The following is a 14,918-nucleotide window of genomic DNA, read 5'->3' as shown; positions in this document are numbered from 1 at the left end:
ATGTACTATCTGCCTCAACCTTCCCCCCCTAATCATAGTCAACTTGAACAAAAAGTGGACAATTCAACATTATGGGAAAATAACCTTATTCTATATGCTTTTTCTTTTTGGGAAATTAAGAAGTCTTAAACCCATAATCTTTTACATATAATCCCACGAACTTTAGCATCCAACTTGACCCTCTCCCGCCCTATTTTATATGCTAAACATGCATGCATGTTTGGGAAATAATTGTCCACCGAGAATTGTTCTAAAAATTTCCCGTCAGCCCGATCTCACACACAAGGCCAAATGGATTATGGGCTCCACAGATGAGAGCTTTTTCTTGGCCGGGCTCAACACAAACTTGCCCTTGCGAAAGCCTGGCTCACTAGGCCCAATTGATTGGCCTAGTTGCAGGTATCACGTGCGTGTACGGAATCATCCCACTTGCTTTTCGTGAAGAAGAAAAGAAAAAGGAGAAGAATACACAATACAACAGTTTCAGCTGAGACAAAAAAGTTAATAAAGCAACAGTATACATAGTCGTGTTTCACCCATCGGTAAATTACAGTACAATTACCGTCCCAGACCGCTACTTAGTTTAACCTGGTACACACACACTGAGAATAAGATCACACGAGAGGTGCGTGCTACTATGGATCCCATGGCCATAGTGGCCATTTCCAGACAAATAAAGGACCAGATCAGAAATATGCTCTCTCACTTCAACCAAAATTTATGTTGGAAAATAAATAAACGAACCTCCACCACCATAACTGAAGACCGATACCAAAAGAACAAGTCAAGGCTACCGAAACCTAAGACACAAATCAAATAAACAATAAAAAAATGGAAGAATAGGTGGACCTGGAGGTTAACTGGGTGTCAGTCTATGAACAACTTCACAAATACCGTTGGAGCAATGCATCAATCATCAGCAATCAGAATGTACTGCTGCTTTCGCTGGCAGAAAGCGAAGGGCCTTCAGATTTCACTGTATGAGAGGTCCTGCTCCCAATATCAAGGCCTTGAAAGCGACCGAGTGGATCCTGCTGTAATGTATCAGAAAAAGAGTGCATTTGAGCAGGTGCAAGCAAAGAGGGGTGGCGATTGGACATGTTTGCCTGCAGGGGATTGAACGGGGCCATTTGTGGATTTTGGGAATCACCGGGTCCTGGCTGTGCCTGATGTGAAAAGAAAGATTGACTATAGGGAACATGCTGCATCCCCAAATGGTAGACATCTGAAGGGCCTGATATTTCTCCAGTGGCAATTCTAAGTCTTTCTACTTCTTGTTTCAGTGCTTCATTAAGCGCTGCATTTCATAAATGGCATAAACCGTCACATAAGATTTGTGGCCGCGGAAAAAAATGCGACAAAGAATGAGGAAGGAGTGAGCAAGCCGTGAACAACAGCTTGATTGGTTTCTTTTGACATAAATCTCCTATATCAACACATTTAAGTTGGGAAGTGTGAGCGTGATCTAGGATTTGTCGAATAACTTGCCAGTGCAGATGAGAGCATGGATTTTATTTATCTAATCAAAATCCAGGTCATGTATGCTGAGAGTTGACTACCAAAAAAAAATCAGAACTACGCATTGACGCAATATCAAGCATAGGATTATTAGGCTTAGATCCAACCTTGATAGTCTCCACGTGCAATAAATGATGCTACACAATTCATAAATTATGGTGGATACTACAATAAACCATTAGAAAGAATTCATTTTCGATCGGGCGAGAGAGAGAGAGAGCTAGAAAAGCAGAAAAAGCTTTCAAACCATAACATCGTATGCAGACACAGTGATATGAATGATAAATCTTGTCCTAAACAAGTATAATATGTACAGCGGTAATTCGAAGCTAACGAATTTAATTAAGGGAAAGGGATGCATACCGTCACGTAACTGAGCCTGTTGTTCCATAGCTTGTAACCGGAGCTTAAGCTCTGTATTTTCAGTAGTTAGTCCAGTCGTATCTCTCTGCAGAAGAAACAACAGCAAAGTAAAACTGATACTTGTCGACAATATCATTAATGACAAATCAAGCCCTATAAAATATGAGCCATGATGCATGGTTTATCCACCCTAATTTAAATGTCCTAGTTCTTAGTGGCATACCATGCGAAATTCATTCTTTCCTATCTCTGCCTAATTGCTCCCCAATCTCCAATCCCTTTGTTATTCTTTGCCATTTTGCATCAGTTGTTTAACTTCATTTCCACCAAATGACATAGGTATATGTTTAATTAAGATTCATATACTACGACCAGTTTGATTACTGATGACATAAATGTAGTAGCTAGTATAAAAATGGAATGAGACCATAAGTGTTCATAATTATTGGAAGTGGATTTCTTTGATTTCCTGATGAAAATTAAACAGGACAAATTTGCCAGCTAACACGCAAGTCCAAAAGAACAATTCTCATTCAGCTAATTTTACATGATTCGCTACATGCTAGACAACTTTCTTTGCCTCAGCAATAAGTTCCAAAATTTCAATTGTCAAGGAAAGTCTACAATTGCACTGAACTTAAGAACAAATTATCAAAATAAGCTGGAAATCCTCAAGCAAACAAGGTTATCTCCAAAAAAGGAATTTGGGTTATTGTTACTAATTTAATTGGTAAAAGGAGGCTGTTTAACAAACAAAGTGGAAGCAAATTCAATCTTTTTGCGTTGTAACGGTAAGTATATTTAAAAGGTCTAAAAAGAATAATCCAATATCCGGATATGAACTAACGTAAACTTAAATCCTAGAAGATATCAAGATATAAATAGAGTTCCAATACATCCAAGAGACTAACATAAACAGAAAACTAGGAACATATCTAGGTTTAAATAAATGTCTTCCCCCTATGTTTTTAGTCACGTGGTATCAGTAAAAACTTGCACGATCAGGGTTGTATATTACTACTCTAATAGACAATATAAACGTTGTTCTATTTCCTAAAGTAAAGTGTCTTTTGATAATTGAAACTCTATATGTGCTCTAGACGAAATATTAATTGCCTGATTGGAACAGGACCACAATCTTATCAGATCTGATTGTAGCCTTTAAACCAATGAAAGACCAGTTCAAGGGGTGGATTCATGTGAGGAATTTGAAGAATGTGGAAGTTGCCCTCCTTTTACAGTATTGTTGCTGTGTATGTTTTCCAGGATCTTAGCAGCCTCAATACCAAATGATTCAAAACAAAAAGAATAACCCAAGGATTAAAACATTCAAATTTTAGTTATAAACCATCAAATCTAAGAGCAAGAATTGGCCATTTCAAACCTAGAAAACCATAACTTTCAGTTCTAGGTATATGTACAAACTGGATGCACGGCTGGAAATACAAAGGCAGAGTTAATCAATCAAAGATATGGTCAACATAATCTTCATTTCAGTAAACAAGAACCTTCTAGGTACCTGGAAAAGAGTGAGTTGTGCGGATAGAGTGGTTGCTTCAGTTTGAAGTGTCTGAACTTTCCTTTCTAGTTCATTTATATAGCGGGCTTTCCTCTCTTTTGATCGAGCAGCAGACTGTCGATTTGCTAAAATTCTGCGCATCATTTGGAAAACTCATCAAATGATCTATGAAGAAAAAAAAACAACAAAATCTTTCTGATCAAGAAAGACAAAAAACCATTCTAGTTGACCACAGTGCAAGGCCTTTTGAGCTTCTGACTAGTGGGAGCAAGAAAGCTTGATGTATCAGACGAAAGAGTTTAAAGACACTGTTGCATGCCATGGAGTGGGAACTCGTTTCAAATGCATGTCAGCCGGAATGGGCATGGTTTTGCTCACTAGGATATAGGCATGTCAACACTACATCTAGAAGCTACCAATCAACCAGATTAGTCTATCAAGAGAAGCGAGAATCCTTTCACACAGAGGTTAGAAGGAATAAAGACAGCTCTAATTTGGTACCAGTTTTGTACGGAAAACCACGAAACACGCTGAATGCGTAAAAGTTGTGGAATTTTCAGTGAGAAAAAAAGAAGAAGTAAACTTGATATGCGCGTTAGATGTAGGAAGATCAGATAGATACTATAAGTTGTTCACCACAATTGGATTGTTGGACTTAAATAGTGCGGGCAACACAAAATGCATCCGACTGCATTTCTGCTGGAGAAACAACTAAATCAATGCGATCATCCTTCTGGGTTGAAATGATCAAAAATAAGGAAAGAGTAAACATGCAGCATCCTACGTGGAAAAAAAAACGGGAAGAAAAGTTTTGACTCGACTGGCTCTCAAGATCCACAAAGATCCAAACACTCGAGATCTTAGTAATTTCCTAAAAATTCAAACCAAACAGAAAAATTAAAAGGTTGAATCACCAAATCCAATCATATTCAGCTGAATTGAAGAGGAAATAAAGAGAAATGGAGTAACTAGTATTAATTTTAAGCATACCTTTTAGCTCGTTTAGGATCAATGGTCCAGAGCTCAGCAAGCTTATCAGGAGCCATAGCTTTCTTAGCTTCAATACTGCTCTCATTCAACAGTAAGCTGGAACTGTCAACGGAATTACTATAGCGATGACGGGGCCTCATAGTTCCGGGGGGCAAGCTCTTCTCTCCATCCGCACCACTGTGGGGCAAACAAGCACCACCCGCATTGTCGCCGTCGTTAACATTATTGTTATTATTATTAGAGTTGGAATTGTTAGATCCGCCGAGCTTCTCAATGTCCATGTAAGTAGAGAAGAGATCGTCCTCGGATCCCATCTCGTCGAAGCTAGTCCCAGCAGGTACATCGAAAGGGTCAGGAACCAGATCTAAGTCTTCCGGTAATCTAAAGTTAACCTCGGAATGAGCTCTTCGGTGGTGAGTGGGCCTAAATGCAAATGGCGCCGCCTGGTGCTGCTGCTGCTGCTGCTGCTGCTTCGCAATGCCAACATTTGGATCTTGCATTTCTCCCTTCTACTACTACTGCTGCTGCTGCTACGGGGCAGCAACCAAAGTGCTGCTCTTAAATTGTTTCTCTTTAACTACTCTTTTTTGAGAGGGTGTATTTGGCGGAATCTGGATGCAAAATCTAGTGCTGGCCTGAAGAGAGTAGCAGTCAATGGAGGAGTAATCTTGCCACTACTTCTTGGTGTTATGGGTGTTGGGTTGGGGGTGCGTGGACAGAGTAACTGTTGTGTTCCTCTTTTCAGTTTTCTCCCGTTGTTGGACTTGGGGGAAAAGTTGACGCGCAGGAATTAAGGGATTTACTACGCTGCGATACGCTGCACTACACCTACATTACGCTTGCTTGGTAGGAGAGGGCAGGGGTATAGATACTGAGTATGGGACATTGGTGGTGTCGTGGACTTCATCCGAGGGATCCATGCCGGCGTAATCATTTCTACCCGTGGGGCAGGGGCATCTGCATGGGCTTTGGCCCCATTTGTCATTTTATACGATACGCACAAGTGTATCATATGTGAGTCTCATTTATGGTTTGGTTAATGAATCTCTTTAGATTTGGTTTGGCCTGTCATTGATCAGCTGCGGTTTTTAATGGATTTACCATCAAATCCACAGTGTTGTCGCGTGTGACCAATTGTCAGAGCCCAAAGGCGGTGGAGTTCTGTGGCGTACCATTTGTTTTCAATTCCCAGTTCTCCAGTTTCGTATTGGCTTTCATGTCCTTAATCCTTATCCCTTGAAAAATTGGACCCCAAAAAAAAATTTTTTGTGGCCGCACATTTCTTGCCGTCTTTTGTGGACAAGGATTTGGTACGATTACATTTCATTGTTATTGTCATGTTTTCACTTTATTGATGTCCCAAAATAAGAGCCACCATTTCAAAATTAACATATGCTTTTCAATCTTGTCATTTGAAAAAAGCAACTTTTTAAAATCCCAGTACACATTATCAAGAGAATATTTTGAATTCAAATTATACGTATGTAAATTCATCAATGACATCTCATCTAGACGTAATGATTATTATATTTCCATAAAAAGCCAGATTCCCAAGAAACGACACTAATATTGAGACGAATGGAATATATTTTATTCATGTATACCACTTTTATTTCGTATATAATAATGTAATATAATTATATATCAAGTAATATTAAAAAAAAATGTACAACAACTGAATCGAACCGTACCAAACTTCAACTACACTCGGTCCTCTCCCCTTTTTTGGGACTTTATGAGAGGATAGCTATAATTATAAATTTGTTTTTTACATTGTTTGATGCTTCACACAAGAAATATAATGATCATAAAATTATTGCATATTACGTTATCTTTCCATCTAACATTGCATAAAGTAAAGTTGGCATATCAAAAGAACTCTTGAAGGCTTAACTTTGAATTTGTTTGGATTGTAATTTTTTTTAGGAGTTTTTATAGAACTATAATTTTTTAGGAGTTTTTATAGAGTTATAATTTTTTCAAAGTTTTTATAGAAAAGATATACAATACGACTTTTTTTAAGAAGCAACACATGTGAAGTAAAAATGTAATTAAAATGTGTTGAGAAATGTTCTCACAAAAAATTTTTAAAAAAAAATCTTACCAAAAATACAATCCAAATAACGGAAAAGATGTGACGTGTGTGAAGAATAGTTTTCATTTTATATCTCTTGGAGAAAAAAAAAATTAAACCAAGTCATCATTCCGAAATTCCAACTGTCATATATTATTAAGTATACTCATCCATTATTACGTGAGAAGCGAAAACTTTGTATTGCGTATTGTGTATTCCGAAAAAAAAAAATTTATTACATGGTGTATTGTGTATTGGGAAATTTGTAATTTTGGTACCAAATATCTGGAGCATCGACAATTTTAATCCTTAAAGTTTGGACGAAAGCAAATTTAATATCAAATGTTTCAATTTTTAAGCACATTTAGTGCAAATGACCGGGTTTGATAAATTGTTACCCGAATCCAATCACACGAGTAATACACGCAAATAGCTAAATTTTAAAAAATCAGAAAAAATGAAAAAAAATGTTGGTGACCATAATCTGTAATTAAAGGGCACTAATTAGTCATATGCCGAGTGACCGAATTCCGATAACAATTTGCCAACGGCATATGACTAATTAGTGCCCTTTAATTACAGATTATTGCCACCAACATTTTTTCTTTTTATATATATTTTTTTAAAACTTAGCCACGTCGCATGCTAATGCTACTCACACGACCGGATTCCGATTATATTTTGCCAAAACCTGTTAATTGAACTAAATGAATTTAAAAATTGAAGTATTTGATATTAAATTTGCTTTCGTCTAAATTTTAGGAATTAAAACTACTTATACCTCAAGCATCAAAACTGCAATTTTCTATTCAATTTGTTGGTGTTCTGGATTGCTCCATTTATCAAAATACGCACCATTAAATAGGCAGGTATACCAACGTGGTAATGGTGGAACGCGTAGGAGGCCGTGGTTGTATGGCATATGTCCGGCTCTATAAATTCAAATGGTCCGCCGACGAAGTAGACGACGGGACGCCTCCCGCTTGCAGACTCGTCTCTAATTTCTGTGTGGCCACAAATAGCTTGCCCGGTGACCCGATCCAAGGTGCAATTGCGCTTCTCACTTTGTTTTGAATCGATAATTATCGAGACATTCCTCGTTTACACTTTGTAGCATGGGTCTCAAAAACAAGAGAACTCAGGAGCATTCATTAATTGTATCCATATTACAGGAAAATGTCCTTTTCCAAGCCTCAAATATAACGTCACGCACTTAATGTACTTATGTGACGCTCATAAGCCGTAGTTGTAACTACGCAGATAAGCAATAAAAAAGAAGAAGAAAAATCTAATGATGGTCCTACATAGATTATGAACAATTTGGGTTATGTATAATCTTGGAAAATACGGCAGTCGGGTTGATTACGGGCTCAATTAGAAACCGTAGCTTTTAAGCTTTATTGATGGGGACAAGGTTTGTTGGGAAGGTGCCAGTGTAAATGAGCTCATAAACCACATTTGGATTCAGGTAAAAATTTTCCAATTCTAATAGGCAAAGAAACCCTTGAATGATATGACTATTTCAGGATTATATATATATATAAAACTCAATAATCACTAATAAAGAGAAAACCCAGATGGGATTTGGAGACAGCATGTGATTAGATGTTGCGTTGAGTAACTTTAGGTTGATACATGGTTGAATGTAGCGTAACCGTGGAATTTGGCTTAATTTGCCTTTCAGACACAGGAAGAGTGTTGGAGCCGAGAAAGGACTTGGGTGCCGAGAGAATCAGTGCTAAGCTAATTGTGAGATTAGGTGGGATCAGGTGCGGTAATAAGAATTCTCTAGCATCCTACTTTTTTACTGGTTTTCTGCTATAAAAGTTGGCACTCCTCTGCGACAGATCAACTCCTCGATATTAATAATGAGTTCGAAAAGAGTCTACTTGAAGCTCAGCTTTCTTGTGGTATCTAGCCATTTTTCTACACCAAAAAACTTTTGCAGTATCTAAATAAGCTACCTTTTCCGTAAGTATCAGCCCTCTCCTGCCTGAGTAGGAACTTCTCTCTGTCCATCTAGAAGGTAATAGGCCAAGCCCTGCAAAACATGTGCTTGAATTCCGTACAGTCCACTCCTTTATCTACTACTAATTGCTAGGTCGTTTGCATTTTTCTTTTTTTTTTTGGGTCTCCAATAATTTGTGGTAAGAGCAGAAGTTTTCTTGAAATCTGTTAACTGTTAGGCTCTAGCTATTGTTCTCTCAATCATATCTGTGGCTACCGGCTCTCCTCTCCTCAGCTTGCAGGTTATCATAGTAGGCGTACAATTTTGCTTGAGGATCAAGAAAGTTAAGAATTTTAACTTTCAGGGAGTAGTCATATGTGCTTCCTCTCCCTAGCGGGTAATCTGGTTCGAAGGTTCAAACTAGAACCGAGTAAGCACTGATCCAAGAGGACTAGGGAAGGAAAGCTAGCAGCGAATAACTGTGTTTTTTCTTGTGTTTCCCTGTCCAATCTCCACTTGATGGTGTCTAGCACTTGAAATTTTTTTGTGAAACAGCATTCTCACTGAAGTATTCCAGATCAAGACTGTATCACATAAACAAGAAAAATTTTTGCTGTTGTATGGGTCGGATGAATTATCTAATTTCCATATCCTTTGTTGTCCGATATACTCTGGAATTGTGGTGGAGTGATGAAATCTGCGGTCTATCTGCGTAACCATTTCTTCTTGTGGTTTGAAGCCCTCTGTGACTCTGTCCTTGTTATCATCAAGCTGCAAAACTGCAAGCGAAGGAGGAGAGTCTTCCTGCTGGATTTGTTTCGTACGTATACTTCATGATCCGGTCGTGATGACCACTTATCATCGCCCGCATCGCTTACTTCTGGGAACTCAACCCGATTCACCCCCAAGAAACGAAAGCAGAACGCACAATGGATACACAAGCGAGACAAAATTTGACACCAATATGGTCATCATTCTAGCAGCTCTGCTGTGTGCATTGATATGTGCTCTTGGACTAAATTCAATCGTGAGATGTGCCTTGAGGTGCAGCCGAAGGTTTGCTTTCGAGTCACAGGACGAGACAGCTGCACGCCTGGCTGCAACCGGACTGAAGAAAAGCATGCTACGGCGGATACCGGTAGCAGAATACGGGACCGGAGTTGTTCTACCGGCAACAGACTGTCCAATATGCCTAGGGGAATTTGAGGATGGGGAGAAAGTAAGAGTGCTGCCAAGGTGTCACCATGGTTTTCATGTGAGGTGTATTGACATTTGGTTGGCTTCACACTCTTCTTGTCCTACGTGTCGGCAATCGTTGTTGGAGCAGCAGCCCTCGTGCCCTGATGATACTACAGATACTGAGGCTCTAAGGCTGCCTGCAAATGGATCAGGAGGTCATGCTGGTGTATCCGTCTCTGCTGAGGAGGTAGGCTGATTGCAATTTATTTAGGCAAACATTTAAGGAGGGAAATTATGTAAAGATGGAAGGTTGAAATGTCCTTTTCCTAGTCTTGGTTGTCAATCTAGCCCCTTATTCTGCATGAAAAAGAATCCTTTTTGTTGTCCGAGAATTTTATAATTTTGAGGGCTGAGACATGACTGCAACGACTGCTCTCTTTTTCTGGATAACCACGCATAAGGAATGATGGAATGATTATACGCTTTAATTAAATTGGAGGATTCTTGATTTTCTGTTGTCAGTTGCAGCTTGATTTTACGCTTTAATTAAATTGGAGGTAACTTACCGTGTGGAAGGATTGGGTTCTTTTACATTTTCAACTTTATTTTTGGTATAAAATCTGATAGTAAAAGTTTCTGATTCCTCCGTCAGCCATCCCTCGACTGAGGAATTTATCGGACCACTAACCATTTGGTTCATAGTCCTCAAACTTGGATCACCTTCTCTCAATTGTTTGTGCATGGTCGCATTATGCCCCCCTTGTCTGATTGAGCTCGTTTCAAGTGGTAAACGCACCCTCATAATTACTCTATCTGCTTGCCCGTCAACATCGAGAACATGACCTGTTTTTATCGGAACATGGTAAGTCCCCCATGCGTTAATGGAGATGGCAACGGGCCGGGTCTGGGGCGGGGGACCCGTTACCAAAAAATTCCCCCGCGCCTACCCCGCCCCGCCTAGTTTTCTTCCTGAATGAATGTCTGTGGGTGATAATTTAATTTTTTTTCTATAAGCTTTTATTCAATAGATCAAAACTAAATTCAAAGAATAAAATAAAATGCGAAACTGAAAAAAGTGAAAAAAAAAAAATGAAACAATAATAGTGTTGAAATAAAACACGAAAAAAATTAAGAAATTCAATTGAATTGTATGGATAATATTTGGGAATACTCATAGAACGCGTAACATGTTTGTACTAAATAACAATTAAGAATTTAGATAGAATTGAAATAAAGGTTATATTTAGTTACCAAATATTCTAAATTTATTATTATTAGATTATATAATATATTACATTTATTTATACCCCCAATTTAGAACGGGGAAAAAAGTTCCCCCCGTCTCCACTCTTGCACCGCCCCATTACTCCCCCGCGAACGGCACCTGCCCCTGTTGCCATGCCTATACATTAATACAAGTTCTGCAGTATAAACAAGTTCCGTAGAAACAAGTGCAGTTTCAGGTGTAAACTGTTAGAGAGAAATTCATTATTCATCATGTAATCAGTTTTCCAAGCACCAATGATTATCAAGAGATTATGGTGTATTCTCCAAGTCTTCTAAGTTCTAACCACTAATCCAAGCTGGAAATAACTCATTATCTTATCACTTGTAGACATGGTGCCCCCTGATTTGACAGGCATATATATATATATTGGATGAAAAGCGATTGGGAACAGAAGGAATCATGACAAATGTGTCCATAAAATGGAATCGAATCCGGGGACTCTCTCCCCTTTTCAATTTCTTCTCCATCTTTTGCTTTCTGGGCCTACGAAGAGCCACGATCAGAATCCCTTCACCATCTCTTTGCATATGGTATATCTGACATTTGGGGATGAAACGTTGCGTGATGAGGCTTTTAATTGTTAGTCCAACCCTCATCAGTCATCATTGGACCACGTCTCCTGCTGCCTTATTCAACTGACTCCATCTCTCATGTTTTCCTTCAATTCGTTGCAGCAAAATGAAGCTCGTCACCTACTAGTCTACAAGCGGGTGATGGGTATTTAGTAATTATTTACCTGAGACGAAACAAACAGGAAAAAAATTGAAAAATAAGATTGATCCAAGTCATATAAAAGTTTACTAAAATAATTTGATAGACGCTTTGGTTCGATAATTAGGATTTTAGTGCCGAAAATGTATCTTAAAATTTCGGGGCCATGGCTAATTCTGTAGTCAAATTTTGGAAGTTAAATACTAAATAGTAGATAATTCCATTTCAAAAATATATTTTTCAATGAAAAAAAAATGACAAATTTCAAAATTTAGTAAAAAAATAGCTATCTCTTTTTTTAAAAAAATTTTGGCAAATTAAACAAACATATCGTATCACTTGCACTTAACTTTATTATTAGACTTTATTTTTACTAATACTACTGTACACATTCATTAACATGGGAGGTAACACGTAGGCATCCTATGTTTAGTTTAGGGTTGCAAACGAGCTCGAACTCGAGCTCAAAATATTAAGCGGCTCGCGAGCTCGATTATATAAATATATTTTTTAAATTTTTTATTTTAATAATAAAATTACATATATATCCTTAATATTTTATTATTTATTAAGAAAAAATATTATTTTATTTATTTTTTAAAAAAATAAATTAATTATTTTTTATTTTTTTCGAGCTCGAATTTTAAATTGTCAATTCGTCGAGTTTGAGTTCGAATTCAATAAAACTAAGTCAAGACTCAGTTCGATTAAACCAAAACTCGACAACTCGACTCGATTGGACTTGTTTGCAGCCCTAGTCTAGTTATGATTGCCAACTAACATGCCACACATCTTTGATCCGGGCCCTCCTAAGAAGGGCCTGCCAATTAACGTGTTACACGATTTTGATTTTACCATATGCCGAACGTACCAATAAAGGGCCTGTTGGCTGCCCTTACCCAACTACTGCCGTTTCCATTGCTGTTTTAAATAAATTTTATACAAAAATATATGATAATAATTTAATATATGTAAAATAAAAAAATAATTGAAAAGTATATATACGAAAAATAAAAAAAATTTAATGAAATGTAACATATGATATGATATAATTTGTAAAAACTTTATAACACATATAACTAATAGTAAAAAAAAAAAAATTTCTTATCTGTGCCTAAATTAAGCACACAAAAAAAAAGATGAGATAGTCTACTAGAGAATTCCACCTCGGAATCAAGTATCTGTGTATTTGTGTGTATAAATGTGTGCGCGCACGCGCGCTGGTTCTTTAAAGGGCCACAGATTAATTAATCTCGCCTCGCATCAATGACCGCCAAGACATCTTCGGCCAAGCAGGCATCTTACTGGGGGCTGAATGCTGAGCATACATAGGCAGACAAGGCGCGATTTTCATGCCCAACTTGACGGGAAAGTCCGGCGCAGCCAGCCATTTCTCTACGTGCGTAGATTCTGCATTCCAATTCGGACCAAGATACTCTCTCCGTCCCACTTTGATAGTCATGTTTTCCTTTTTCATCCGTCCAAAATTATAGTCCACTTTCCAATTGAAGAATGTAATTGTATTTTGATTTCCCTAAAATACCCTTATTCAATGTAAGTTGTTGTTACTATAAACCTACCCCATTTAAGTTCCCATAAGCCATCAATTCAAGTTCCGATAAAGTTGTACTCTAATTAATGTGAGGGTATTTTAGGAATATAGTTACCTAAATTGATTGTTCCAACAAAGTTAATTACTTTTTCTTAAATTGTGTGAAAAAAAAAATCAAGACTATTAAAGTGGGACGGAGGGAGTAAAATTTTTCATACTGGTGTATGATTATGGCTCCGGGTTCTTCCTGCTAGTTGCCCACCGAAGTCAACTGTCATTTACCATTTCAGTCCGTGGCTTTAATTAGTCTTGTACACAAGGCTATATAAATATATATGCCTTCATCTTTGCTTAGAAATAATTTACAAGTACTGACGGCAACCATTTTTGCTCTAATAAGAGCTACCACATAATTAGGGACATGAATACATTATACATGATCCGTTAGCATTATTAAGTTTGGCGTGCATGTTGACTGTTGAGAGCTCATAATTGCATAACTTGGACTAGAAGCATTACACCTTTCCCGCCATCATTATTAAGTTGATCCAATGTGTGTGGAGAGTGAAACTTTTATTTATTTATTTGATAAAATAGAAGTCAACATTATTAATAAACATGTCAGTACGATGTTAAACAAAACTGTTCGGTATGAAGTTAAACAAAATTGCACTAATGGCAAAAAAAATATAAAAATATCACAGATAATTTTGATTTAAAAAATTAATTAGATTTAACAGAAATATAAAATAAGAAAAAAGTTACATTGTGAGTCATAAACCATTAAACTTGATCAATTGTACGAGTTGTTCTATAAATATCTCTGCATATCTCAAATCAGCTATCCAATTAATTCAAATTTAAAACTGATGTAGAGATCTGATAAGAAAACTCAAGAAATTCCAGATCTATATGTTAGATCTGAAAAAACTCTTAGATATGAAAAAAAAAAAACAAAACTCTCACTAGAATTCTAAAATAGTTTAGGAAAGAAGAAAACTCTCACTACATTAAAAGAGAGAAAACTCTCACTAAAATACCCTTATAGAAATTTTACTAATCATAAAATAAAAACGGAATAAGAGGAATGAAGACCTTGAAGCCAAGGTCTTCTATGGAGAAAGAACGGTAGAGAGAAGATTAAAATAGAGAGAAGACAGGGAGAATGAGATGAGATTGAAACTTAAATGTGCTTTTGAAATTCTTTGCGGGCAGCTGCTAAAGGAAAACGCCTATAAGCCCAAAATATAGGAAAACGCCTATTAGCCCAACTTAAGTTGCCTTAGGATCATATGGTCAAAACTAATTTGCATCATTCATCATCATTTGTATTAGGTGATGTAAACTGATTTTAAATCTTAATTACTTAATGTTATAAACTTTACACGGCCAATTCAGGAAAGGAGTTTATTCAAAGTCTTTTTGGTTTGCCGAAGAAATGAAACTTCTTTTATATCATCATGTTCAATTGGAAAGAAACAAACGAGGTACTAACAAATTATGTCAAACCCACGTTTTCCACAACCCCTTAGATTCCACCTTCCCAGATGATAAGCGAATTGGTAATCGAAGAACCGTGTCTCCACCTTCTTAAAATATTCAGATCGTAGGTCAGAATTGGCTAAAACTCGATGCACCTCTAACAAATAAAGCATCAACCACTCGGCACGTTTTTCTTTTAACCTTTTGGCGAGTTAAACTAGCATTCTAAGTGATTTACTTAGAACTGTTATACGCGTTTCTTAAAAAGTTTTTCCAAATACAAAAGACCACAAA

The 14,918-nt window shown here is 37.2% G+C and overlaps 2 protein-coding genes across 3 annotated transcripts; one reads left to right on the top strand and one right to left on the bottom strand.

Moving 5' to 3' along the window:
• Positions 1-481: 481 nt before the first annotated feature.
• Positions 482-5,135, bottom strand: LOC113763290 (transcription factor RF2b). Its single transcript, XM_027307054.1, has 4 exons — positions 4,391-5,135; positions 3,401-3,533; positions 1,882-1,966; positions 482-1,297 (listed from the first exon to the last, which is right to left on the bottom strand). The coding sequence occupies exons 1-4, from the start codon at positions 4,888-4,890 to the stop codon at positions 924-926; spliced, it is 1,092 nt and encodes a 363-aa protein (XP_027162855.1). The 5' UTR covers positions 4,891-5,135; the 3' UTR covers positions 482-923.
• A 3,173-nt stretch (positions 5,136-8,308) lies between these two features.
• On the top strand, positions 8,309-10,112 carry LOC113761349 (RING-H2 finger protein ATL74-like). Of its 2 annotated transcripts, none has more exons than XM_027304299.1 (2): positions 8,309-8,490; positions 8,714-10,112. In XM_027304299.1, the coding sequence occupies exon 2, from the start codon at positions 9,260-9,262 to the stop codon at positions 9,845-9,847; it is 588 nt and encodes a 195-aa protein (XP_027160100.1). In that variant the 5' UTR covers positions 8,309-8,490; positions 8,714-9,259; the 3' UTR covers positions 9,848-10,112. The 2 variants fall into 2 exon arrangements, with proteins under 2 accessions (XP_027160100.1, XP_027160099.1); XM_027304298.1 differs by having other exon boundaries at positions 8,707-10,112.
• The last annotated feature ends 4,806 nt before the right edge of the window (positions 10,113-14,918 follow it).

The sequence above is a fragment of the Coffea eugenioides genome, chromosome 2 (genome assembly GCF_003713205.1).
Source record: "Coffea eugenioides isolate CCC68of chromosome 2, Ceug_1.0, whole genome shotgun sequence".
NCBI lineage: Eukaryota > Viridiplantae > Streptophyta > Magnoliopsida > Gentianales > Rubiaceae > Coffea > Coffea eugenioides.
This window is presented reverse-complemented; position numbering and strand designations above follow the sequence as displayed.